The sequence below is a fragment of the Dichomitus squalens genome (genome assembly GCF_000275845.1).
Source record: "Dichomitus squalens LYAD-421 SS1 unplaced genomic scaffold DICSQscaffold_6, whole genome shotgun sequence".
NCBI classification, from domain to species: Eukaryota; Fungi; Basidiomycota; class Agaricomycetes; order Polyporales; family Polyporaceae; genus Dichomitus; species Dichomitus squalens.
In genome coordinates, this window is record NW_006766888.1 from 1,212,560 (window position 1) to 1,237,155 (window position 24,596).

At 58.7% G+C, this 24,596-nt stretch overlaps 9 protein-coding genes across 9 annotated transcripts; 6 read left to right on the forward strand and 3 right to left on the reverse strand.

Moving 5' to 3' along the window:
• Window positions 1-389: 389 nt before the first annotated feature.
• DICSQDRAFT_167965 (uncharacterized protein) lies at window positions 390-801 on the forward strand (the record flags this gene model as incomplete). The annotated part of the gene is made up of 2 exons (XM_007363571.1): window positions 390-643; window positions 750-801. 2 exons carry the CDS (start codon window positions 390-392, stop codon window positions 799-801), a joined length of 306 nt encoding a protein of 101 aa, XP_007363633.1.
• A 337-nt stretch (window positions 802-1,138) lies between these two features.
• DICSQDRAFT_145383 (uncharacterized protein) lies at window positions 1,139-1,521 on the forward strand (the record flags this gene model as incomplete). Its single annotated transcript, XM_007363572.1, has 2 exons — window positions 1,139-1,413; window positions 1,485-1,521. 2 exons carry the CDS (start codon window positions 1,139-1,141, stop codon window positions 1,519-1,521), a joined length of 312 nt encoding a protein of 103 aa, XP_007363634.1.
• Window positions 1,522-5,061: 3,540 nt separating this feature from the next.
• On the forward strand, window positions 5,062-5,754 carry DICSQDRAFT_167966 (uncharacterized protein; the record flags this gene model as incomplete). The annotated part of the gene is made up of 3 exons (XM_007363573.1): window positions 5,062-5,366; window positions 5,428-5,507; window positions 5,582-5,754. The coding sequence occupies 3 exons, from the start codon at window positions 5,062-5,064 to the stop codon at window positions 5,752-5,754; spliced, it is 558 nt and encodes a 185-aa protein (XP_007363635.1).
• Window positions 5,755-6,327: 573 nt separating this feature from the next.
• DICSQDRAFT_145384 (uncharacterized protein) lies at window positions 6,328-7,769 on the reverse strand (the record flags this gene model as incomplete). Its single annotated transcript, XM_007363574.1, has 4 exons — window positions 6,328-6,388; window positions 6,448-6,786; window positions 6,845-7,041; window positions 7,104-7,769. The coding sequence occupies 4 exons, from the start codon at window positions 7,767-7,769 to the stop codon at window positions 6,328-6,330; spliced, it is 1,263 nt and encodes a 420-aa protein (XP_007363636.1).
• A 2,549-nt stretch (window positions 7,770-10,318) lies between these two features.
• On the reverse strand, window positions 10,319-13,191 carry DICSQDRAFT_134510 (uncharacterized protein). Its single transcript, XM_007363575.1, has 2 exons — window positions 12,662-13,191; window positions 10,319-12,568 (listed from the first exon to the last, which is right to left on the reverse strand). The coding sequence occupies exon 2, from the start codon at window positions 11,959-11,961 to the stop codon at window positions 10,525-10,527; it is 1,437 nt and encodes a 478-aa protein (XP_007363637.1). The 5' UTR covers window positions 11,962-12,568; window positions 12,662-13,191; the 3' UTR covers window positions 10,319-10,524.
• A 202-nt stretch (window positions 13,192-13,393) lies between these two features.
• DICSQDRAFT_134511 (uncharacterized protein) lies at window positions 13,394-14,988 on the forward strand. The gene is made up of 6 exons (XM_007363576.1): window positions 13,394-13,428; window positions 13,480-13,596; window positions 13,661-13,765; window positions 13,817-14,014; window positions 14,097-14,182; window positions 14,277-14,988. The coding sequence occupies exons 2-6, from the start codon at window positions 13,548-13,550 to the stop codon at window positions 14,763-14,765; spliced, it is 927 nt and encodes a 308-aa protein (XP_007363638.1). The 5' UTR covers window positions 13,394-13,428; window positions 13,480-13,547; the 3' UTR covers window positions 14,766-14,988.
• A 668-nt stretch (window positions 14,989-15,656) lies between these two features.
• On the forward strand, window positions 15,657-16,579 carry DICSQDRAFT_82453 (uncharacterized protein). Its single transcript, XM_007363577.1, has 2 exons — window positions 15,657-16,221; window positions 16,293-16,579. The coding sequence occupies exons 1-2, from the start codon at window positions 15,732-15,734 to the stop codon at window positions 16,445-16,447; spliced, it is 645 nt and encodes a 214-aa protein (XP_007363639.1). The 5' UTR covers window positions 15,657-15,731; the 3' UTR covers window positions 16,448-16,579.
• Window positions 16,580-16,870: 291 nt separating this feature from the next.
• On the reverse strand, window positions 16,871-19,636 carry Dsfet3 (Fet3 protein). The gene is made up of 10 exons (XM_007363578.1): window positions 19,410-19,636; window positions 19,214-19,357; window positions 19,071-19,161; window positions 18,832-19,006; window positions 18,651-18,769; window positions 18,488-18,589; window positions 18,269-18,428; window positions 17,852-18,209; window positions 17,601-17,791; window positions 16,871-17,531 (listed from the first exon to the last, which is right to left on the reverse strand). The coding sequence occupies exons 1-10, from the start codon at window positions 19,556-19,558 to the stop codon at window positions 17,134-17,136; spliced, it is 1,887 nt and encodes a 628-aa protein (XP_007363640.1). The 5' UTR covers window positions 19,559-19,636; the 3' UTR covers window positions 16,871-17,133.
• Window positions 19,637-20,244: 608 nt separating this feature from the next.
• On the forward strand, window positions 20,245-22,292 carry DICSQDRAFT_102096 (Ftr1 protein). The gene is made up of 6 exons (XM_007363579.1): window positions 20,245-20,761; window positions 20,821-20,937; window positions 20,996-21,067; window positions 21,134-21,268; window positions 21,337-21,442; window positions 21,506-22,292. The coding sequence occupies exons 1-6, from the start codon at window positions 20,359-20,361 to the stop codon at window positions 21,846-21,848; spliced, it is 1,176 nt and encodes a 391-aa protein (XP_007363641.1). The 5' UTR covers window positions 20,245-20,358; the 3' UTR covers window positions 21,849-22,292.
• The last annotated feature ends 2,304 nt before the right edge of the window (window positions 22,293-24,596 follow it).

Below are 24,596 nucleotides of genomic sequence, written 5' to 3' on the forward strand. Positions count from 1 at the left end.
CAGTATGGCTTTGTATCTCTGCCAAATCAGATTGTCAGATGGCCAGATGGCACCCAGCGTCGTATACACAAAATTTACCTCAGTATTGTCACTTAATGCTGAAGAAGGGTGGCGAATAGCGTTCTCGTCGAGGCGATCGACCGACGACGCCGTATAGGCGCCGACACCTTTTCAGGGGCGGAGTACGAATTTGGTTCAAGGCAGGAGAGTATGCAGCCGCGCCGTCCACGCAGTAGCTTTGATTGAGGTATTATGCCCCGGATGTCTTTGAGCGACAGACTATGGATCTCAGCTGGTGGCTATTGCTGCTTGATTAGCTGGCCAATGCGTACTCATTCACATATAGGTCGCAAGACGGGCTCACACTATATGCTGTCTCAGATGGGATCATGGCTGTCTTCGGCTTTGACTCCTCCAAGATAGAAGGTATCGCGCCCTCGTCTGCTCAAGAACAATCACTCAAACGCTTCGGTTTCGTCCCGCTGCCCATTCCCGAGGGCTACTCACATCTTGCCTCCCTCCAGGGGCAGAAAGCACAGCAGGACAACCGCGTCACACCGCCTGCCACCCAAATTTCTGGTGTTAGACAGATGCGAAACCCAACTACGCCATCGACCCTTATCAAGGGTAGCCCAGTCAGTTGGTATGTCCCATTTTTGGAAGTGAAATATCCCGAGCCACCGCCACTGTTCTTGTTCTTGTTGACGTTACGTTGACCTATGGACTTGATCGTGGTCCTAACTTCACAGCGTCTCATCTTCTGGCTCTCGTCTACGTCGTTCCAGAGAGTGGGACAGCTGAAGGCCTCATCTCAGGGTACGTATACGGAATACTGCATGTCTGGTTGGAGTTGACTAGTAGCACTGAGCGCGAGCGACGTCGCTTGAGGTTACTAGTTGAATGCAGTAGACTCGGAGAAGCCAGCAGAACCCGGTGGATGCCCTCGGACACATACTAAAACTTGCCTTACTAGCTAAAGGAGCGATAACTTTGGCCCCGTGCGGGTTGACACTGCGTTTCCCGCGTCTCCCTCTAGTCGGTAGTGCTGGTCTACAACTTCTTACCACGCGGGTGGCGCCAGCGCAGCCTCATACCAGCATACTCACGAGCGAAATCTGTGGCACGGGTGTGTCAAGATATGGCGCGAACTTCTCAAGCCCACAAGGGCATCGGCGCAACTGTTCATGGACAGCACCAAGTCGGAGTATGGATACAATATAAAGGGTTTCGAGCACGCACTCTTCAGACCACTAGGTTGCAATCTGCTCGTTCCAACCTGACGGCTAGTATCGTCGACGAGTTTCTCGCCGACTTGGAGGCCTTAACATTGACCATTACCGGTGTCACAATGGTTGACGTGAGAATCGTGTGTGGGGGACTGGACAGATTCGCGCACAATACGGCCTCAACCACGTACGTATGTCACGCGGTGTCCCTACTGCGGCTTCGTATCCCGCAACACACTCACTCTCGCATGCTCACAGGGGCTCCGCTTCTACGCAGCAATCAAATATCTCATAAAACGCGCCGGGTCTCTGTTTCGTGATAGAATGTCAGAGCGCTGAATGTGAGTTCCGACAGTCCTTAGCCGTCCTGATTCTCATCGAACCACATAGAGCGCGCGTATGGTATACCGAAAAGTGCATATCCATTCTGCTTGTCTACCTCTCGAGTAAACGATCTGACGGTGACTCTTCCAGCGGCTCACCCATCGAGATCGATAATCTGCCGTTGGAAGGTCCACCCCAACCGCTTGCAGCGATGCCGTCTAGCTCGCAACCGGCCTCGGGCTCACGGGCTAATGCATCAAGCACTTCTTCTGATCTGCGACTACCCGCTACCTCGTCTAGTCTCTCAACTTCTTCCCGCAAAGACCCGCCAACTCATCGGTCCCCTACCTGTGCCGCAAAGCTATCCTGGCGTTCATCTGCCTGTTTCAGCGTTACCCCACCAAATGTCGACGCTCAAGCCGCTATTACCAGCTGCCCAAACTGTCCACAATGCCGCTCATGGGCCACTGCATTTTCCGATACCAAATTTGTCCCCCATTTCCATTTCTCCAGGAGGCAGGGATTCCGCCGGGCACCTGAGATCGAATGTGTTTGCCAATGAAACCCAAGGTGCAGAGGTGCGTTCTCATTGTGTTGGCGTTGCCTATGTAGCGTACAAGAGACTCTGTTCCAGACGGACACACCCATGTTACCCGTCGGCATTCCTTCGGCTCCCCCTCGAGCCACACAGTCGTCGCCGCCCCTCGCGATGCCCCTGGTCCATCTGACTCCAGGCGTCTGCGCTCGCCTGAAAGACTTCACGGACGCCGATGTCCTTTCCACTTGCCCAGTACTCAGAGTGCTCGTGCTGCGTTCCGCGGATTCGGCCCAAGGTGGCACGGCGGCAAAGTCGCATGAAGCCTTTGTGACTGATGGTCAAGGATACGCATGGCTCGCATTGACTTCCTCCGCGACGGCGCGCATCGGTGACAGAAATGACCGGAGAAGTGTACAAGTGGGCTCTGCAGTGAGGCTCAAGAAGATGAGAACGCTCCCTACCGGCGACCTTGGCATCAGACATCACATCTACCGCTCACCATCTCTTCCTATCCTCGTCGACAGTTTTGAAGTAGCTGATAACTTCGGTGACGGAAGACTGGCGGCGCTCTCCCCAGGCAATTCGGCGATCAGACCGGAGGAATTCTTGTCACCCGGTTTTGCGTTGCACATGACGCCATCCCCGCAACCCGTCAGTGACCCACCTCCAGGCGAGCTTCCCTGTCACTGTTTAGGGTGGTTGATATGCGACACCACACTAACATACACGGTGTCCTTTTTTCAGGGGGCATCTCTATCCATGAGCGTGCCGCGCGGCTATTGGCCGATGCAAAATTTCGGGAAGAGAGAAGGAGACGTCTTGCGCTCGAACGCGCTCTTGCCGACGTATGCAGCGATCTCCATCGGCTGGAATCCTTGGTTCCGGCAACTATGGAGGCGTTGAGGGAAATAGATGAGTTGACGAGTGCGGTCATGTCTATTGATTGAAGCTCAAGCGCGTGCGACTACGATACCTGGGCACGTATCCAGATTCGTTCCTGACCCGTTACATGAGATCGTGTAACTCTTCGTACCGATCCATTTCCTCGAGCTCAATTAATAGTTAGACACGTCTGCAGTCAGGCGCTCATTTATTACCCGTTCTAGCAGTTTTCCCTCGCCCAGAAGCTTTGTACATATTTGCCAAACCGGTCTTGGTAGCTGCAACACCGGACATTGACTTCGCTCCTTCAACTCTGGCAGATGCTGTGAACGTACCAATTATTCCCTTTTGGAGACAGCATCCGCACAGCCATCCAACCATGATCGTTCGAGATGTCTGTTCCAGACCACAGAAGCTTCCTCGCCATGTCTCTGACCCTATATGGGCTCTTGCATATATGCCGACCACAGCGGGTCCTGCCGGCGTGAGTCCAATTTGCTGTTAGTGTCGCAGATGACCACATCTACTCTTGCTACCGCTGCCAAGTATTATAATCGTCCAACGCGATGATGCTACACACCCCTTCAATGCCTCCCATTCTTGCCAGCGCTATTAGTCTCCTGGACACAAGTAATCAAAGCCAGGCGAGCGCAGGGATATAAGCGCTTCAAGGACGTTTTGCTCAACGCTGCAGTTCATTTCCGCGACAGATATCTCGTTACAACGACTGCGTTTCAGGAGCGCCTGTCCGGCGTCCTAGGCTGATAGGAAGAGACAGGATATCGACGCCGGCGAAACGTTCCGGCCTTCGAGATCTTCGTCTTTCCGAAATGCCATTACCCTGCGAGCCTGTTTTGCTGATTTCGCCACCGATCCTCGCATGAAGCTCATGTTTGAGCCGTAACGCCAAGCCGGCCTTCAAGCTAAATGATGGACCCACAAACTCCGCTTCGTTGGCAGCTGCCAGAACACCACCTGGCGTCTGAAATCATCGGGATATTCGACCTCTGACGCGTTGACACTACATCCTATCGGCAAAGGGACATGAGGATATACACACATAGTGAGCTGTTTCCGTGTGATTTTACTCCGTTTTGTGTGGTTCACGTTCGCTGTCTTGACTTAGGCGCGCGCCTCGTGTCAAGACAGACTATTTTTCGAATTCCCCGCCACCCGAGTCAACGACACGCAAGCCAAGGAGCACATGACAGGGTTTAGAAGCCGGTTGATGCTCAATGTTGCGTCCGTATCTATGAATAATCTGATCTCTGCGCTAACCCCTAGCGCGGCAGGATAATCAGCTTCACGAAGCTACTGAACGGCATTATGACGGACCTTCATACGGAAGGTTCCTGTTTCCGAACCTCAATACCGGAGCGCTCTATTCGAGTTGACAGAAGTCCCGTCACAGTATGCAGTATGTCGTCTCCTTCCCTGTACTAATGACGCGTTGTTTTGACTATCTGTTCATCGTCTCCGGTTCAGATGATCGGAGGCGCCGTCGAAGCGAAAGCTAGTCATATCTTGAACATTGCTACAAGCAGAGTGTTCAGACGGGACGATGCGTCAGGATGTCCTTATGGATTTAATCAGGCATGTGGACCGAATGCTCCTTTGGCCGACGGGATACGCGCTCTGGATGCTCGTCGCCCCCCGAGTCCTGGCGCCCCGTGAAGTATCTCGTTCGCGTCAGGTTCGTGGGCCCGCTTTTGGACGTTGCGTGAGGCTTCCTAACCACAATGCTAAGTATCGCTCCAGCCCGGGCCCCCAAACCACCAACTTATTGACGCCACAGGCGAGTGCTCAGCGTCCAAAGATGTTCTGTTGTTCTCACAGACGGTCAACGACCAGGCCACTTACGCGAATGGATGGAGCATAGCCCAAGGAGGGTTTCGCGCTCGCAAGTCGGCGGAGATCCAGCAGGATACACGCCACGGTCCACCTGCTCAGTGTTTCCTACCCGTCGTTGCGCCCGCGCGGTTCAGGTGTCTGTCAGCGACGGAGGGTGTGCTGGAGTCCGTGCATAAATACACCAGCTATGCGAGACGAGGAGGGCATCCCACGACAACATCCCCATTCCACTGTGCGAACATGGCCCCCATCGAACTGACTCCTGCTGTCTGTGATCGCCTCCGCGACTCCATCGACTATCTCGTCTTGGTCTCCCGGCCTATCGTGAGGGTGGATGAGCTGGACGAGCTTGAAGACCGCGACATATGCGGCTTCACGGCTCGGTACCGCATCAAGATCGTCGACGGCTCCGGCGACGTTCTCCAAGTCGTCCTCCCCGCCAATGTTGAGCTGGGCGAGGGGTCTGCCCCCCTTGGTAGCAGCCTCCGAGCGGGCTCGATTCTACACATCAACCAGATGCTCCGCCTTCCGCACGGGAGGGAGCAGTACGTCTCTTCATCGCTGTCAATTCGCATCATCATGAGACTCATGCCTCGACCTTAATAGCATCATACTCATCCACAGCGGCGAGATTGTCACCGAGAACCACGAGCTCATGATGAGCGACTTGGAGAAATTGCTCCTACGTACGTCCCATCCGCTTGCATGTACACCACCCATTATGCGACCCTGACCGCTCTTCTTCGTGCATCCACTGTAGAAGCCCTCAACGAGACGACCTTCAAAGAGCTCCTGGTCCAGAAAGGCCTGTCCCAGGAGATGGTCGATACCTTTTTCGCCCTGCTGTCGCAGATCGAGGAAGTCACGCGCGAGGCCGCGGCGAGCCGCTCGCCCAGTGTCGGGCCTGTGGGCGCAATGAGTCCGACCCATTGAGCTACTAAGGCAGGTGTGCGTCATGCTCAATGCAGCCGTGAAAGAATGACTGACGAGCAGCCAACAGTCGGCAAGACACGAGGATTTCGCGGAAGGACATGACTCGCGAGCTCTTTTCATCGAATCTTGGATGACCATGTCCGAGACGTCTTGGGTATCGCTACACAGACACGATAGATTGTTGTAAGAGTCTGTATAAGTATGTGTATGTGGTATGGATGGCTTCCCGACATAATCTTCCACGAGCAGATGTGAAGAGACTAAGCCAAAGGCTGCATTACGGGGTTCACTATACAGACGCTTGGCAAGCTATGGCCAAACACAACACAACAGCGCAACAACGGCCTGGAGGTCATACTGCTCAGTCATTCGAGCTCAGCCTGGGCGACATGAAGAATAGCATGAAACGATACAACGTATGCGGTCTACAACACTGAATAACCTTCGTAAGCAGATAAGTAGCGTATACGAATATGCAAGGGAATCATCGATGCAAGTCTATGGTAATAATGCAGTGCGTGGTTACTCGAGCACGATTAGCATGATCATGAGTATTGAAAAGTCCGACGAAACTCAAGGAGGCAACAACCTCTCCTTTTCTGTAACAGTCTTGATCCATATCTCCCCGGGACGACTACAAGGCAAAAACATCAGCTATCCGTCGCGCATCGACTACGATGCACATCGGCGTACCTCCTCTCCCTCATAATCCGGAACACGCTCCTCCTCTCCTCCATCCGCGCCTCACGCTCCGGACTCACGCTCAAGCTCGGGTTGGCGCCAATAGCTCGAGTGGGGAACGCGCCGCGGCACCTGTCCTGCAAGTCCGCGAGGCCCTCGTTCGTGCCCTCGGCCTCGACGACGACAGTGCCGTACCAACCGGGGTCGATGAACCAAGCGCCGCCTGGACCGGGACCTGGTCCGATGCTCTTCGGAACCGAAATACGAAGCGGCTTGCCGCTCGGCGGGGGGCGGACGGTGAACGAAGAGCGATGCACCCACCGTACGACCACGTGGTGTCCGCCCTGTGGCCTACGAGCGCAAATCATCGTCAGAACACTGTCGGGCGGAAGGAAAGAAATCTGCGTACGTCTCGGTCTTCATCCTGTCCTGCAGCAGCTGGAGGTTCGTCGCGACCTCTTCGCCCCACGGCGAAATGTCGATATGGCAAATAGGGTTGCCACTTCCCATCGTGCGAATCACCCGGTGGAAGTATGAAGGCGGGAACGCGAGCGTCGGCAGGTACTTCGGCAGGTCGCCCGAACGCGAGTACGTGTAATCCAGGTCCTACGTGGCGCGCCCTCAGCATTCAGGAAGCGCATATAATGACAAGAGCGGGGTGCACTCACGATGAGATAGCTCCCGTCCCACACCAGCCGCCCCATGTTCCCTTCGTCGCCAACCGCTGTGTCCCACACGACGTCACCCGGGCGCAGTAGGTGCAGCACCCCAGCACGCTTCAGTTCCTGTTCGCACTCTAGCACGCTGGCGTCCGACAGCCACTCGCCTTCCGGCGAAGGGACGAACACCTGCAACAAGGGCGCCCTCCGCAAGCGGAACAAAGGAGACTGGAACGTTCCCGTTCCATTCCCCTGTCCAGAGCCGTGGAACTGCGCGACACTCGGACTGTGATGGAGGGCCTGTCCAGCTTGTGAGCCGTTGCGCGAATGGCCGGGGTGGCCGTGATGAGAGCGGCTGAACATCGACGTCGGAGAGGGCGCGCGACTGGAACCCCTCGAGAAGCTCCTCTTCTGCACGCCTTGCGGTATGTGGTTCACGGACGTCGTCGAGCCTCCCCATCCACGGCCCGGACTGCGAGCCCTGTCGCGCGCCACAGCGGAGGCAGCGCGCGCCTCGGTTTCTGCTTGAGCGCGGAGGCGGAGCACAACACGTGTGAACGACCTGCAGGCAGCTGCAAGTGTCCTCGTCCACTCCCATTCCCTACGTCCCTTGAGTTGCAGGTACGTCTCCGCGAAGCGTGAGTACTGGTGCGCTGGGATTGAGATGCCGTGCATGTAGGCGTTCAAGTCCTACGGTTCCATGCACAACGGGCGTCAGCGCTGACTACGTCTATTTGTGATCAGAATGTTTACCGTCAAGGTGAGCGCGAGCGGCTCGCTCTCAGGAAACGCCCAGCGCCCATACCCCACGACACGCAGGTATCTCTCCAGTACGCGCTCAGTGAGCTCTCGATCCTCGTACAATGTGGTCCGAATGAGTTTACAGACGCTCGAGAGCGCAAGCCAGTCTCCGAAGGAAAGGTATCCGAGCAGCGTCCCAAAGAGCGCCGGCTCCGCGACGTGCTTTTCGAGTGGATAGTAAGTGGGCTCCTTCAGGTCTTCTGGTTCCGGATCCGCGGCAGCAACAACGTTCTCGATGCCCTCGGGACGTTCTTTCTCTAGTGCCTTGCCTCGGCGTCGGGAGCGCGCCTGCGCATAGTCCTCTGGAGAATCCGGATCCCGAGGTCGCTCGGGGTCTGCCGCCTTCTGTGGAGTGCTCGCCGCGAGATCCTCTGTGTGTCTCTTTGGTGGGGTCGCGGGAGGAGGCGGCGGCGCTCCGTTGGTGCTTCCGCTACTCGACGCCTGGAGGACGATTGGCTCGTCGGGTGGAGTCTGGGGCGATGACAGCTGCTTGGTACGCAGAGGAGGACTCCTGATAGGCACGGGATGCTCGTGCCGGCGCTGCGCCCCGTGCACCCCATTGGAAGCGTTCACGGGCACGCCCTTCGTGGCGCTAAGTTTCTCCATCTGGCGCTCGGTGAGCACTTTAACAGGCCGAGTAGGTACAGCTGACTCCGAGGAGATGACCCGCGAAGGGGGCGACCGCGACGACTCACTGCGCTGCCTGTCGACAGCGGCCTTCTCGGTACGTGTCTGGAATGGCGAGCCGAGACTTGCCGTTGAAGATGCAGCAGGCACCGCGCCATTGGAAGAAGCACGGGTAGGCTTGGGAACAGCCCGTGACGGTCCCTCGCGGGTGCGGAGAGGAGGTGCGTCGTCGACGGGGGTGGGAGGCTTCGCGCCCAGCGTGCTGGGAGTGTGGTGGCCATTGGAGTCGGGTTGGGATTGAGGCTGAGGTTGAGGTTGCGCCTGCAGGGGCGACCCGTGATGCGACCCGTCCATCATCCTAGTCACGCGCGACCTGGATTTGCTCAACTTGCGTAGACGAGGAGAGTGCGTTTCTGGTGGCGTCGGCAGGTTTCCTGTGTGCGTAGGGGGGCTTTGAGGGTACGGCGATGAAGGCGAGGGTCGGCGCCCGTGGTCCCGGTCGTCCTTGCCTTGGCGTTCCGCTGCGGCGGGCTCGCTGATGTTCCTGCCCATAGCTGCAGCAGCACTCTTGCTCTCCGGCTGGTGCTTTATGTCAGGCGACGCTGCCGTGGGCAACTTCGGGGACGTGGACCGGGGCGTGGGATAGCCATTCACGAAGTGACTGGAACCATTACTGTGCTCGGTCTGTGCGGGTCTACCGTCGCCCTCCAGGGCGTGCTCCTCCCCCGTAGCAACCGCCATCCACGCCGTCGGCTGGGAAATCTCTGCCTCGACCTCGGCAGCGGCCATGGCGGCGAATATAAGCGGACGGCCTTGCACGGGGCCGCGTTGGGATGCGTCGGGGAACATGCTGGTTTGTTCTTGCTTCGGTGCCGGCTCGCGAGGAGGCGAGGCGCGGTGGGGCGACTCGTTGTTCGGTGGCGAAGTAGTGGATTGCTTGTGGGTCCGGGTCCGGGAAGACTGGCCAGTCGGGGAACGTCTGGGGATCGGGTAACGTGTATCCGACTCTGGAGACAGCAGACTGTGGTCGAAATCGAGACCGCGTGTGGTAGGCTTGGCTGTTTTAACTTTTTGCGCTTGAACAGGTGATGGAGCTTGACGAACAGGCGGATCCGCAGGGGCGGGCGAGGTCGTGGTAGGAGGCGCAGAAGGGAGTGAGAGTTGAGGAGGGTGTTGGCTATTTGAGCCGGGGGCAGAAGGCGGAGATGGCCTTGCCGAAGAAGGCTTGCGAGAGGCAGGGGCAGGAGGATCGGATGGAGAAGCAAGGGCTGGCGGGGAGTCGACGAGGACGGTCCGGCGTTTTGATACGTTCGGACTCGGGGGCGGCTGTGTCGAAGCAGGAAGGGCAGATGGGGCAGGAATCGGTGGCACGGGCGGGATGTCATGCGTGCGCGCGTGCATGTCGTCGGTAGTGTCTTGGCCGTCGCCGAGAAGAGTGTCGAGAGGGAAATTGAAGCCGCTGAGATGCAACGACTGCAGCTGCAGCTCAGGCAAGGCGCGTCTCGCAGATGACGGGAGGCGCTGCAAGCATGGAACGCGTCAATTGTCTGACAGTTACTTAACGTTCTGTCCATCGGTCGCGAAGAGAAGGCGACGACGTGACAATGATGAAATGCGTACCTGGCGTGGCCCTCTTCCCGCTCCTGCGCCACTTTCGGCGCTGGGGGATGTTGGGAGGACCGGCGGCGTCACGAGCGTGTCAGCAGCGGTGGGCGCGAGCGAGGAGGGAGGAGGAGCGGACGAGGCGGAGGAGGATGTCGTAGTCGGGGGCTGTAGTCGCGACAGCGTCAGCATGGAGATAAATACAAGGGCGAAGGTGGGAGAATACACGGAAATGCGAAGAAGACAACTCGTGGCTCGATCAACGCGCCCACGTGACGGAAGAGAACGTGTGTAGCGGCGGCCCAGTTCATGAGCGAAGCAACGCGACGCGTCGCAAACGCGCTTTTAATACTCGCTGCAGACGTCATCGTGCCCTCAGCCCTCCGCGTCCCGCTCCCGCTCAGTGTGCAACACAACCTCCGCCTACGTCATAGGTTACAAGAATTTCGAGCGGCAGGCACAATTCCATCCGCCACAGCAAATGAAAGCTTTCCCGTACCTTCGTGTTCTGCGTGATTGGCCCGCTGCTTGTTTCCGGGTCTGACGCAGTCCGAGTCGACGGTAACCCAAATGCCGCCAACAACGAGTATTTCCTCCGCCGGGGCGGCCGCCCACTTGTCTCAGCAGTGCTCGTAGACGCATGCGATGCCTCTGCCTTCGTCACAGAGGGAACGCCGTTGACCGGCTGAGACGGAGAGTCCTCGGCACTCGTCGGAGCGTCCGATGCGTTGGCGTGTCCCAACGAAGACTGCGCAGCTGCAGACGCAGTTACACAGCCGGACTTGGCATCGATCGCACTACTGCCCACATTCGATGTCGTCCCCGTACGCTGGGTAGCAGAGCCCGAGTCGGGCGGCGTGGCGCTCGTAGCGGAGTCCAGCACCCGTCCAGGTTGAGGCACCGCGCCGTCAGACCCCGCCCCATCCGCGCCAGGACGAGACGCGGCAGAAACCGCCGACCCGCCGAAGGGGACTGAAGAGGTGGCCGCAGAGACGTCCGAGCCAACGTCCCGCGACAGCCGTGCGTGCCGCTTCGTGCTGACCGTCCTTCCTCGTCCTGACGGAGGGCCGCTCTCGCTGGTGCTCTCCGCACGACGGTGCGCCAGCTTCCGAGCCGGCAGGAGCACCCGGTCTCCTACTACGCGCGGCCGGTCGTCCGTGTCGCGGGGAGTCGAACTGGAGCCCGAGGACGGCTGAGTGCTCGCTGTGGCACTGGAGACCGTCGACGAGTTCGCGGTCGACTTGTGAGCCTTTGTCGAAGCGTCTGATGGATGAGAGAGCTCCAGAGGCGGTTGCGGAGATTCTGCAGGCGTCGATGACGAGGACGCCTTGAGGCGCAGACGTTTTGGCGTTGAGAACTTGTCTTCCCATCCCTCCGAGTCAGACGAAGGGTTGATCACGACGGCTCTCGTCGAAGCAGAACCCAGGTGCGTGGGACTCGATGATGGAAACGAGACGAGCGAAGGCGCCTCGTGCGTTTCGCGTGTTCGCCGCTCTTCCGCTGAAGACGACTCTTCTCCACCTCGCTCGACCTCGGCCTTCTTGCGAGCTACCTTCCGCGCGGGCAGAAGGACGCGCTCGCCCTCCACGCGCGGGGCCTCCGCCCGCCCGGTGCTCCTCTCTGGGTCGCTCTCCTTAACTGGGGACGCTTCCCTGCTCCCCGCTCCCCTCGGTCGCCCTTCGCGCAGCTCAGCCCTAACCTCCTCCGCCCCCCTTCGCGCCACCTTGCGGGCAGGCAACAAGACTCTTTCGCCTGGAGAGCCAAGGGATTCCTCCAGCCCAACCCGCTTCTGGGGCGAGACGTCCCTCTTCGTGCGCTCCTCCGCACCCTCCCTCATTGTTCGTCCGTCTCCACCTGCGTCCTCTCCCCTGCCCTCCGCCCTCTTCCCCGCCACTTTGCGTGCAGGCAAGAGCACGCGCTCGCCCTCCGCCCTTCCCCCGCTCCTCCCCTCCAGCGCCTCCCCACCGCTCGGCATCCGCTTCACCTCCCGCTCCTTCTCTCCCCGTGTCTCCTTCTCCCTCTCCCTCTCTCTATCCCGCACCTCATGCCCATACGGCCTCTCCACAGCCCTCTCCTCTCTCCCTACCTCCTCCTTCCTCGCCGACGGCCCCCGCGCAACCGGCCCAGGGGCAAGCCCATTGAACTGCGGAGGAGCCTGACCGCCTCTCCGCGGGGCGAGCGCGATGGGCCCGGACACGGCCGGCTTGTCCTGCCCGCGGTGCGCTGTCGCGAAGCGCGCATACAGCGGGGTCGAGGGCGCAGTCGGGCTCGCGGGCGCAGGCGCGAGGGGGGCCGGGGCGGATACGGGACCGGGCGCGGAAACGGGAATGGACGGCTGGGAGTGCGAGGTCGAGGTCGACGGCGAGGACGTCGACGTCGTGCGTTTGCGGAGGAGCTGTTTCATCCCGCGGGGGGTCGTTCAAGGAGGACAAAGCGTCCGTTGTCTGCAAAGGAGAAGAGGCGGAGGGGGCACGGCACAAGGGAGGGGCGCGCGGTTCGCATTACATGTTGTGTGAGAAGGCGGTTGGAGAACGCACCAGAAGAATGAAACTCTCTCCTGGGGTCGTATTTTCGTTTTTGGGCCGCAGCGAAGGCTATAACGATCGCCTCCTGATCTCGGAGCTGAAGCTCTAGAGCCCGGTCGGCTGGGGTCGCTGATCCTTCAATTTGCGGAGCGGAAGACTCTGAAGCTAGTTCAAGTTCGACGTTGGGGCCGTGCGTGCAGACCTCGAGATAGCTTGTTATCTTTTTTAGAGAGACCGGGCGTGACGCGTGCAGAAGCAGAAGCGGATATATTCTAGTAGCTGGTCGAGCGGATTAGAAACGACCTGCCTCGACGCCGAACACAGACAGAGATTCACGAGCGCAGCGCGTTACGGAAGAGCGAGCGAGCAGCGTACAGTACGTCGGGGCTAGTGGGAGTGGACGTCGAGAAGCAAGCAAAGAGATGTATAGAGTGTCGCAACGAGAACGGGCGAGAACCTGGCCTGCAGGCAGGCAGGAAGCAGGCACAACGCAACGAGGCGGGAGAGCGATCCTGCACTTTGATCACGCCGGCCGTTCCAACGCGTTCGTCGTTCGAAATCGAAAGCAGGCAGCGCCGAGCCCGACGGAGGCCTGATTGGATAGACGCTGTCATCAGCCGCCCATCAATGCATCAACTCGTACCGGCTGATTAGATTAGATGTACGAGGCCTATGACGAGGACGACTTTGGCGCGCCCCGGCACAGGTTGCGAGCTGACAGCACTCAGTCTTCGGACATCCCGTCCGACATATATTTCCGAAGACCTCTGTTACGATCAGTCTGTATTGCCCGCAACGACTCTGGGAGCGCTCATCTGACCTTGGTATAGCGACCTATAAAACCAGCGAGGCAAAGGACAAGTAGACACCATCACCCTTAGCTCACCAGATCGAGGAAATGGCTACCTTCGGCAAAGCCACCTTCAACGCGGCGAGGTACGCCTCGAGTCAGTGCTATCTCGCTTCCCAGGTTGGGAAGGAAACTGACCTTCCGGTACTGTGTATACCCAGGTCGGCCCACATACCCCCGTCAGCTGTACGACTTCATCTTCAAGTACCACGAGCGCGCTAAAGGCGCACGCTGGGACCTCGCGATCGATGTCGGATGCGGAACCGGTACGTCTGCTCCCGCACGCTCAGCACACGCTGCATTGACGATGCACGCAGGTCAGGCGACCGTCGAGCTCACGCCGTTCAAGCGCGTGATAGGCTTGGACCCGAGCGCGAAGATGATCGAGCAGGCGCGGGAGAGCGTCAGGACGCGCCTCGCAGGCCTGGACCTGTCGACGCAGATTGAGTTCGAGCAGTCGTCTGCGGAGGAGCTCAAGCCTCTGCAGGACGGCAGCGTGGATCTGCTCACTGCAGGTGTGTCATCCCCCGACCCGCTTGCTGACTCCTAAGTAGGAGCAGGATCATTCAGGGGCTGATATAGTGCGTTGATCGATAGCGCAAGCATGCCACTGGTTCAACTGGGATAGATTCTGGCCGGAAGTCGCGCGCGTGCTGCGCAAGGACGGAACGCTAGCTGTCTGGGTGCGTGCTAGCGCATCATCACCAAGACGCTGCGTCAGCACGGTCACCACGTCCTTCTATGCTGACGCGAACGTCTCCAAACATTGTCCCACAGGGCTACTCCGAGTTCCGCCTCTCGCGCTACCCCACCGCGACGAAGCTGATCAACCAGTACATGCAAGGCAGCGACCCGAAGAACTCCCTCGGGCCGTTCTGGGAGCGTCCCGGCCGGACGATCCTCGACAACCACCTGCTCGACGTCCCCGCGCCCGAGGCCGTCGCCCCGGGCCAGTTCAGCGCGTTCGAGCGCGTGTTCTTCGCGGGGGCGCACGACCCCGCGCTGCCGGACCCGCGCCCGGTGATCCTGCGCAAGACGCTGACGTGGGACGAGCTGCGGGGGTACTTCTACACGGCGAGCGCGCTGCACACGTTCGCGGAGCAGAACCCCGAGGATGCGCAGCGTGCGGACGGGGACCTCGCGACGCGCTTCCAGAGGAGCCTGAAGGAGGAGGTGGCTCGCGTGGACGGCAAGGGGCTTCCCAAGGACGAGGACACGGTTGACATCGAGTGGCCCTTGACACTCATTCTCGCAAGGAGGGCGTGAGAATGATCTGCGAGGAGTTGACACTCTTCGTGCGGGGCTCCGCGTTAGACATCTTCTGACATCCTATGTTTTGCACCAAGCATGCGTGGCTCTGGTTGCCTAACGGCGCCTTGACCCGTTTGAGAGCGGAACGCCGATTTCGAGGATGAGCTTCACATGCAATTCACGTCCCTGATGAGAAGGATCGTCTTCCGGCTTCTGCGGGGGCCGAGGCATCGATGCCCTCGTAAGGTTGCTATGCCTACTGTACATTGCTACTCGAAGGTGCTTCAACGAGAGCTTGGTGAGTGTTTCATACAGTACTTCTCGTGAGTTTTCATCCACGACATGACGAGGTCCTGAGCTTGCTGCCCCTGGACGCAGACAGGCTATTGCCATGTGCTTGTGGCAGTCGTGTGTGGTGTCGGACGCGAGTGGCGGACGCAAGAGGACGGGATCACGTCCGGCGATGCGGATCTCACGTATGAAAGATTACAAGGAGGATCGGATGAGGACTTTGACTCGGGCGAGACGCGTACCACGCGGTCGTGTGAGATGGCTGACGCGCACCCATCGCTCCCATCCGGCGAATGGAGGCATCCATCGTGACCAGCGCAGTCTACATCGGGCACTCGCAGTCTGCTACTTACCCCGCGGGGGATGCGTACGCGGTGATGACGTTGATTGCGCCATGGGCCGGCTAATCGGCCACGCAAAGTGCGGGGTCGATCAGCGTTTCGCCCCGCATTTGGGCATAGCACCCCCAGCTCGGGAGCGCTCTTCAATTTTCCCCACATTCTCGATTTTATCCTAGCGTGTTAACCCCATGCGATCGCCCTCGCACGGACGCCAGGCCATGGTCGCGCATTACAGTATATAGCTGGCGTTTTCAACGCCTCGCCCCCTCCTCTCGTGCCGCCACCCCTGCACAGCCGCAGCGTAGTCCATCCAGACCTCGACCCGTCCTCCCACATCGCCCCCTCAGTGATGTCTTCGGCATACACCCCCTTGGGCTTGGCCCGTGTCGTATCCCTCTTCCTCGCCTTCGTCTTCGGCATCGTCGGACTAGCGCTCAACGCCGAAGCGTTCGTCAGGTCCACCAACCAGAAGTCAGAAATCAAGCGGGTCGCACCCCAGGGGACCTCCATCCACCTCGACAACTCCGACGTCGTCTCCGCCGGAGGGGCCGTGCTCGCGTTCAGCACGGTCATCGCCCTCGTGTCGCTCGCATCGCTCGTCCTCCACCTGCTGTCCCCCACCCGGTCCCTCTCGACGCGCACGCTGCCCCTCCAGGGCGCGCTGCTCGCGATAGGCACGCTCGGGCTGTTTGGGAGCCTCGTCGCGATGACCGACATCGTCGCCAACCGCCAGGTCAAGGTCTCCGCGACCATCGGCGGCACGCCTGTCCCGGCCTCCCTCGTCCAGAGCGTCGAGCAGTCGCTCGGCGTCACGCCTGTATACCATAAAATCTTCTACCGTGAGTGCTCCGCCCCCACCACTGCGCTGCGTTGTGCGCATGCAGGACGCTGACTCGCCTGAGGCATCTAGTGAAACGCGCAGTCATCCTGCCGTGGTTCGCCTTCCTCTTCGGCGCAATCTCGACCGCGCTCTCCTTCGCTAGCCCGAGAGGCGCGCTTGCTCCCGCAAATGACAAGGGGTCATATACCACCGACCCAAATGGAGAGAAGCAGGGGCAGGTCTGATTGTACGGAATAGGTCTGCGCTCGCTCTCGATGGCACGAGCTCTGACTCTATGCAGTCAGTAGTGTTCAGCACGGTATACCTCACGACTTCACATACTAGTACATACCCATTCGTTCACCAATGACCCACCGCGATGTAATACTGTGAGTGTTAGCGCTGAAAGCTGCAGTCAGTTGGCTCTGTGCCCTCGGACCGGTGTAGTGCATCATCCGCCGCGGGATCATTCACCGGGCCATAGCCGCAGGGAATATTCAGCTGACTTGCCGCGCCATTGAGCGCCAGACTCCATGGAACCTAGTCTATGGTCCGATCTTGAGCTTATATGCGTGCCCTTTTGATGAGCCTCAAGCAGTGAAGGCTTATAGGACGCATTTCTTCCATGTGTTGATATCTTGGAGAATGTCAGTCGAGACCCTCGCCAGAGAACTACGGTAGGCTCCTTTGCATACGCATTGACATGCTCCAGAGGGATCGTCAACGACTGCACAGACATAAAGATATCATCGCTACCAATACCATCGTAATGTGATGAGCAGCACCACCTCACACCGAGAGCACCAACCCTTTTTCCGCAGCAAGAACGCCACTACTCGTACACTGTCGAGAGGCCCATATGAGCAAACGAGTGCGTCTCTGGCTCCCCGCACGACAGACAACGTACAGAACAACCCCGACGCAGCGCAGCTCAATCCCGCTTGCGCTTGATGAGCCCGAACAACCTCCCCCTCTTCTCCTTCGCCTCCTGGTGCTCCCGCGCCTCGTGCTCCATCTCCTCCTCCGAGATGTGCCCCCCGAGCGCGTACCACGTCACCGTGCTCATCCCGATCACCGCAGTGAGCACGCACCCGAACATCGCGCCGATCCCGCGCGGGTGCCAGCCGTTGTTCTGCGGGAACGGCCCGAGCACGAGCCCGGAGAGGTCCGTCGCCGACGCGTGCCCCGCGGCGTTGCCCGACGTCGGCAGCCCGAGCGCGGCGCACTGGTCGTACATGTACTGCGGGATCGCGTTGCGCTGCTGCGCGACGAGCGGCGCTTCGATGAACTGCACCGCGAGGCCGACTTCGAGGTGCCATTCGATGTGGCCTGTGTACGCGTGTACAAGTGTCAGAACGAACGATGGGAGGATGACGGAGACGAGCGAGGGGGACGTACAGTGGAAGAACCAGGCGCCGGGGTTGTCGGCGACGACGCGGAGCGTGACGGACTGGCCCGAGGGCACCTGGACGGTGTCGCGGCGCATCGGGTTCGGCTGGCTCTCGTTCAGCGGCGGGTTGAGCGTCGGGTCGTCCGACGTGTAGTCCTGCGAGCGCCCGACGAGCTGCATCTTGTGCCCGTGCAAATGGCTGTCCGCGCGCATGCGTTAGTCTCCCATCACATGAGACTCAAATCGAACGGGCACGCACAAGGGATGCTTGCCGGCGTCGCCGTTCTTGAGCACGATGTCGAACGTCGTCAGGTGGTCGAGCACGAAGCTCGTCGGGCCGTACGCGCCCGCGACGCTCGCGTTCTGGCTGAGGCTCATCTCGGACATGATCGCGGGCACGAGCGGCGAGTTGTACGTGATGCCGTTGAACATGGCGTGGTTCGTGCCGTCGGCCATCGTGTCGAACGAGACCTCGAGCTCGATCGTGCGGTCCGCGGGGTCGAGCGGGATGACGTCGGTGGGCACCAGCGCGAGGTCGTCGACGTCGTGGTAGGCGTCGACCGTGCCGAGGTTGGTGAGCGGGGCGGAGGAGGAGTAGGTGATGGAGGAGGTCACGTCTGTAGGAGGGGAGGTGGTTGGTGGTGAACTCGAACGAGGGACAAGAGGAGAGACTTACTGGGGTTGAGGGTGTCGGGAACTGTGTCGAACATGTCTGTGTCCATGTTCGCGTGGATGGCCCAGTTCGCGGAGGTGTCGTTGCGTGCAGTGACGAGAATAGAGTATCGCTGTGCAACGGTAATGCCAATCAGGTCAATAGGCGACTCCGCGACATCGGTCTGTTGGGGATGCAGGGCATGAGTTATGGAACGACCGTTCGGGACACGACAGTACGTACACCGTCAGCCTCAATGATGCGCATATCATGACCGTCGATCCAGAAGAAGAACGCAGCGAAGGCGCTTGTGTTGACGATGCGCAGGCGGTACGTCTTCCCAGGCTGTATGTAACAGGAGTGGTTAGTAGGTACCAAGCTATCGGAATCATGCATGTGAACACACCTGGAAAGGAAGAGTTGCGTTCTCATTGAAGCCGACCTGACCGGTGACAGGGTCAGGGCTAGTGCCAGCGATAGGCCCAAGATAGGTGCCGTTTTGCGCGAAGTACATCAATGCTGAGTCTAATGAACAGAGTTCCATCTGTCAGTTGAGAGCAGTCAGGCTTATCAGATAGGCGGCGGACCTGGTACGGGCTCGGCCCCACCGGGGTTAGCGATAGAGATGAACTGTTTGAGCAGCTCATCGTGCTGGCTGTGGTACCAGTCACCGAGAACGATGGTGAACTCCTCGTCGTACGCATGTACTTCCTTCTCGGGATGAATGACTACGGGCGCACGGAGCCCATCGACGTATTGGCCCTGATGTACAGCAGACACGGGTCAGCTTCAGCGTACGCAATACGGTATAAAGATTTGCACGTACGGATGCGTGCGAGTGGATCCAGTACGTCCCCCACTGACCCGAGGAGTTGATGGGCACGACGTAATCGAAGGTCTGACCGGGCGGGGTACCACTGTTTGCAATGGCTTGAACGAAGTCGTAACGGAAGTGGCTGGAGCGCCTACCATTGCGAGACACCCACGGCGCCGTCCATCCAGGACGTGGAGTTGAAGAACATACCGTGGTGGTGCAGGGAGGTCGGCTGGTCGATGGAGTTGATGGCATGGACGATGAGCGTGTCGTTAGTCGTGACGTCAATTGGTGGTGGCCTGCACACTGAAGTCAATGACATCCAACAGCAGCACGAGAAGCGCTACTTACGGCCAGGTGCCGTTGACACCAATGACCCGGCGAGGTTGGAGACCGTCGGGGTTGGCGTTCTGGACGTAGGTGATGTTCCACCATATCTCCTGCACTGCGGCGAGCGCGGGAGACGCGGTAGAGAGGAAGACAATCGCAGACCACTTCATGTTCTGGACAAGCCGCTAACGAGGGAGGTCAAGGTGTCTTCAGCACTCGGTGCTGGACTCGGGAGGGCGGGGGAAAATGAGGGATGAAGAGGGGCGGGGAGGAAGGGCATCCGGGAGACGGCTCATATGAATGTGAGGCATTTTCGGGTTTGGTCAGACGACGAAGAGTTGAGCCGAAAGCAGGAGATCCATTCGGGATTCGGCGTTGGAGGAGCGCAGGCTGCTGCACGCCAAGCTGTCGCGGTCAGATCAGAAATTTTATCAGATAACGCCGCGCTTCGCTTAGATCAGGGCTAGGCTTATCAGATTACGGCATGCAGAGTCCGGCCAACTCTTCCCCCATGTGTCGCCGTCTGCATCTTTGATTCTCTCAGAGACCAGCTGAGCATCCATGACTTCCTGAGCTTTCTCATGCAGTCTGTGTTTAGCTTGCGGGTCCTGGAGACAGAGTGGGCTCGCCATGAACCGCGCTGGCCGTCAGCATATGTCGTGCAAGATTGGGACTCTAAAATAAGGCACTGCCGTAAAGCGCGGCCTGTCTGATGACCCGTTGTCAGATTAGATGAGCCCAGCCAACCGTCCTATAGCCGACCGCACGTCCCGTTGTTTCGGTTCCAGCGGCACCTCTCGCGCAAAATTATCAGATAACGTGGAACCACTCCTCGCCCTCCCCCCCCACCCCGTCCCCCGCCGCCTAACGCGTACTTAACTGTACACTCTTGCGGCAGCAACGCGCCCAGGTCCTCTCGCCTGTCTTCCCTGACCGTCCGCGAGATCGCCCCCCTGACAGACACGGCACCATGGCGAGAAACGTCTTCTCCGTGCCCATCTTCTTCATTGTCTTCCGCGAGACCCTCGAGGCCGCCATCATCGTCTCCGTCCTCCTCGGTCTCGTCGAGCAGATCGTCCACCAAGACCCGGCACTCATCCCGGGCGCCGTCTCCCACACTCTGACCGTGTCCACGTCCGATCAGGAAAAAGACAAGGCCGACTCGAATGAGGGTGTGGTAACGCCCCAGGAGCTCACCTCGGGCGAGGACCTCCAGGTCAACGCTAAGCGTCTGCTCCGCAGGATGCGCATCTACATCTTCGCAGGCGCATTTCTCGGCTTGTTTTTTGCGCTCGCAATCGGTGCTGCGTTCATTGCCGTTTGGTTCACACAGGCGGCCGACTTGTGGTCCAAGTCCGAAGCGCTTTGGGAGGGTATGTCTTCATGTCCCTGTGTAATGCTATTTCCGAATTTGACCGCTTGTGCGTCATAGGTATCTTCTCGCTTGTTGCATCTCTCATCATATTCGCCATGGGCATCGGAATGCTCAAGATGGACCGAGCAAAGGCGAAATGGCGAGTGAAGCTCCAGCGAGCCTTCGCTGGCAAAGGTCAGCTGCTGTGTTTGGCATCACCGCGGTCATGGCACTCACGTCGAAAGTTTCCCAGCTGAGAGTCGTGGGGCAAAGACGGGCAAATACGTCCTATTCATTCTGCCTTTCATCACTGTGCTTCGTGAAGGTGAGGACGCGCTGCTATCGTCGCCTTCTCTGCGGTTCGCTGATCTGCTCACACCTGCTATTCCAGGTATGGAAGCTGTCGTCTTCGTCGGCGGAGTCTCCCTTGGGCAGCCCGCAACGTCCATCCCCATTGCTGCCATCGTCGGCCTTGTCTGCGGTCTCATCTGTGGTTACCTCATCTACGCCTTCGCGAGCAGGACAAGTGCGTCACATCGCAAGTTTCCTCGGACGACGCCCTGTATATTGACGGTTTTCCTTCACCTCCGACAGCGTTGACGATCTTCATGGTCGTCATGACCAACTTCCTGCTCCTCATCGGCGCCGGCCTCTTCTCCAAGGCCGTCTGGGACTTCCAGGAGAACGCCTTCAACAACCTGTAAGCCTTCCTCCCTTTTCAATCCAATTCCCTATCGCTGATCGAGCCCTCGCGCTCTGCCAGCCTCGGCGCGGACGTCGACGACACGGGCGGCGACGGTCCGGGCTCTTTCGACGTACGCGGCAACGTGTGGCACCTCGACTGCTGCAACCCAGAGAACAACTTCGACTCGGACGGCTGGACGATCTTCTCCGCCATCTTCGGCTGGACCAACTCTGCAACGGTCGGCTCTGTACTCTCCTACGTCTTCTACTGGCTCGCCGTCGTCGCCGTGCTCATCCACATGAAGTTCAAGGAGGGCCGGACGAAGCTCCTCGGCAAGGAGTCCGCGATGGGCCGGAAGCGGCGCGAGAGGATGGAGGCGCAGGAGGCGAGCGCCGTCGCAGCAGCTGAGAAGAGCGATTGAGTTCGTGGTAAACCCAGAACAAAAGCGCAGGCTATGACTAGTAGAGGCACGATCTCGATGCTTAGTCCTTTTGACGACACTCCTGTAGCAACAATATGCGGCTGTAATCTCTGGAGAAGTGCCCGAAATCAGTATCAATGGCACGTAGTACGGCTGGAAACGCGAATCGATCGGCTGAGCACGACGATGTATGACACGCGCTCACACACAAGTACGCACCCGCACCCGACTTGTGCGTCCGTCGAACACGGGCTCGTGGCGCACCCGGAGCGGTGGTTATGTATGCATGTCGAGTCCCAGCAGCTTGGTGTGTGTGCAGATGCGCGGTGAAACGTATCATCTGGACAGAGGATGATACCAACGGCCAGCCGCCAGACCCCTCTCGACCGACAAGGGCCGATCCACTCCACGATGGGCCATATGGTCGCGGAGCCTGTCGACGCCGACTATGGAGAACGTGCCACAATGTAAAGCTCCTGAGGACTTCCAGCTTCGGCATCTGTCGTGTTCTCTTCAATTCCCCAGCGTGCCTAGGAGCGCCGCGCGGTAGCCCATCACGATTCTATGCGTGCATACATTCAATGCGTGATTTCAATGACCTTGTCAGCGTGGGTGCGCTAGATTCGAATGGGACGTGCCATGTCGACTTGCCAGGGAGCGTATCGATCGGAGGCTCGGCACCGCATGGAAATTCGTCGGAAATTCGGCCGCTAAGTGAGACGTGGGACATTAGTGCAATGCATCCGGGATTTAGGAAGGGGAAGTCGAGGTTGTCTCGCTGTGCGCCATCGTCGCCTATACGACGCTGCGCTCGACGGGGCGACAGAGGGTTGGCGACGGTATTCCGACGGGGGGCTACTGCACCTAGAATAACTCATGCCTGTTCAGCAGCGAATCTCTGGGAAGAAGCGGAGAGCAGCACGTCCGCCCACTGGCGCGCGCAACGGCTGGCGCCGTTGCAAGAAGGCGAGGGCGCCGCACGCCACGAGCGATCTTCGCGAAGTTGAGACTGAGTTGAGGCAAAGTCTAGAAGGAAGCGTGTCACTATCTGATAACGTGCGGCAACAATATCTCCTCGCCGAAAGAGCTTGAGCTTCGCTGGGGTCGCTGCGAAGTCTTGAGTTCTGTTGAACGGATTAACCCGATCGACGCGGTGGCTGAGCTTCCTCCTTCGAATTGACATTTATCTGATAAGATCGGAGCGTCGTAGTGCATACTATACATAGGGCCCGACGGGTACCTGACGACAAAACCATGCATGCCCTCCGCCAACTCACACCAAGCTAGCTTCCCCCTCAAGGAGCACGATGCAATGATTGACAGTGTCACAGGATGGTAAGCGGGATTCCCGAACGTCTGAACTATCAGCATGCTAGCAGACGCCAGAATGCGACCATGCATAATCACAGCACAAAATGCGAACATTGCAGTAAGCACTAGGACCGCGATGATAGGTAACAGGCATTGCGTCCGTTGCTCGTTGACATTGCACTTTAGGGTCTGCCAAAGCCCATCAGCTCCGCTATAGAGTAGAGGGCACACTCGTACCATATGCATTACCTTGAGCATATCTACCGTCAAACAGACCCTCACTGCCTGCAACGGGAACACGCCAATTGCGCAATTCTGACCTCCCAGCCAGATTCGAACACTCAGCGCGATCGGTCTACACCGGTTCCTGTACGCGATCCCCACCTAGAGTACTCGCCTTGCTGAGGCTTGCTCACGGTCCGGCAGCTGATACCTCTCCCGCCTTCCTCTTGCCCGTTCCGTTTTGCATACCGCCGTCGAGCGAGCTGATCCGCGCCTCATCGTCCATGCCGGTGTGAAGTCGCTTTCTCCTGCAATCAGTCCGTACTACGAACGAGCTCGTTGTGCAGAACGACTGCGAGATAGACAATGGCAAGACCGACGTCGACGGTACAGATATGGGGACAGTCGATGACTCGTAAAACGCGTGCGCGATGAGCCCGGCGGCGGCGGCTTGACACCGCTGACAGAGGAAGACGGGACTGAAAGTTGGCACTCCGGAGACCTGGGGCTTGCCAGTGGTGAACTACAGCTGTTTGCGAACTTATGTCCGACCATTGGAGACGAGAATATCGAGAAAATCAAGGAATTCATGAGCTCGCCATTCCGTTCCCTCTTCACGGAAGATCTGACGCATTCGTGGCCGGAGCAGTAGACGGTGGTCTGCCTCCTGGCTCTCGCCAGCGCATCAAGCGCCGGAGTATCTTCGTGACTCTCGCGGCCTTCAATGCTGTTTCACGCTCTTTTATTGGCAAAAACTATCTTCAAGCATTCATGATACTCTCCAGTGTGAGAATCGTCAGCAAACACCATATCGACTCTCATGCAACGCAGGTAGAGGCAGCGTTTAAGTAGCAACTAGTTCCGTCTCTTCTGTTCATGGGAGCCTGCCAGTCCCTTCCTAGTCGCTCTGGCCTAATTGCACAAAATAGCGCCTGTGGAGTCCTCGTAAGGTGCCTTCGGCGGACGTCGTATATCACCTTCGTTCATCCTACTTCAAGTTTTTATGGATCTAGAAGGGCCGGATACCTGGTAATTTAGGTCTTTGATAGTGTAGGGCGATTATGTAATTTGTTTCAATGCACGATGCAGAAGGTGCGCGAGCGTCGCTTGAGTCGGCTGAAATGAATTCCGCAAACAGCTGTATACAGATGACATTGTTGAGGTCGAATCAATGATGAAATACAATTTAGTGAGTCTTCGTCCAGGATTGCAGTG

Coding starts and splice junctions, on each gene's coding strand:
- DICSQDRAFT_134510 (XM_007363575.1), bottom strand. CDS start 11,961: ATGAGGGAGGGTGCGGAGGAGCGCACGAAGAGGGACGTCTCGCCCCAG.
- DICSQDRAFT_82453 (XM_007363577.1), top strand. CDS start 15,732: ATGTCTTCGGCATACACCCCCTTGGGCTTGGCCCGTGTCGTATCCCTC. Junction 16,222..16,292: donor ATACCATAAAATCTTCTACC/GTGAGTGCTCCG, acceptor TGAGGCATCTAG/TGAAACGCGCAGTCATCCTG.
- DICSQDRAFT_134511 (XM_007363576.1), top strand. CDS start 13,548: ATGGCTACCTTCGGCAAAGCCACCTTCAACGCGGCGAGGTACGCCTCG. Junction 13,766..13,816: donor CGATGTCGGATGCGGAACCG/GTACGTCTGCTC, acceptor CGATGCACGCAG/GTCAGGCGACCGTCGAGCTC. Junction 14,183..14,276: donor ACGGAACGCTAGCTGTCTGG/GTGCGTGCTAGC, acceptor ATTGTCCCACAG/GGCTACTCCGAGTTCCGCCT.
- Dsfet3 (XM_007363578.1), bottom strand. CDS start 19,558: ATGAAGTGGTCTGCGATTGTCTTCCTCTCTACCGCGTCTCCCGCGCTC. Junction 19,162..19,213: donor GCCGTGGGTGTCTCGCAATG/GTAGGCGCTCCA, acceptor CATTGCAAACAG/TGGTACCCCGCCCGGTCAGA. Junction 18,210..18,268: donor TCCCGACACCCTCAACCCCA/GTAAGTCTCTCC, acceptor CCCCTCCTACAG/ACGTGACCTCCTCCATCACC.
- DICSQDRAFT_102096 (XM_007363579.1), top strand. CDS start 20,359: ATGGCGAGAAACGTCTTCTCCGTGCCCATCTTCTTCATTGTCTTCCGC. Junction 21,068..21,133: donor CATCACTGTGCTTCGTGAAG/GTGAGGACGCGC, acceptor CTGCTATTCCAG/GTATGGAAGCTGTCGTCTTC. Junction 21,443..21,505: donor GAGAACGCCTTCAACAACCT/GTAAGCCTTCCT, acceptor GCGCTCTGCCAG/CCTCGGCGCGGACGTCGACG.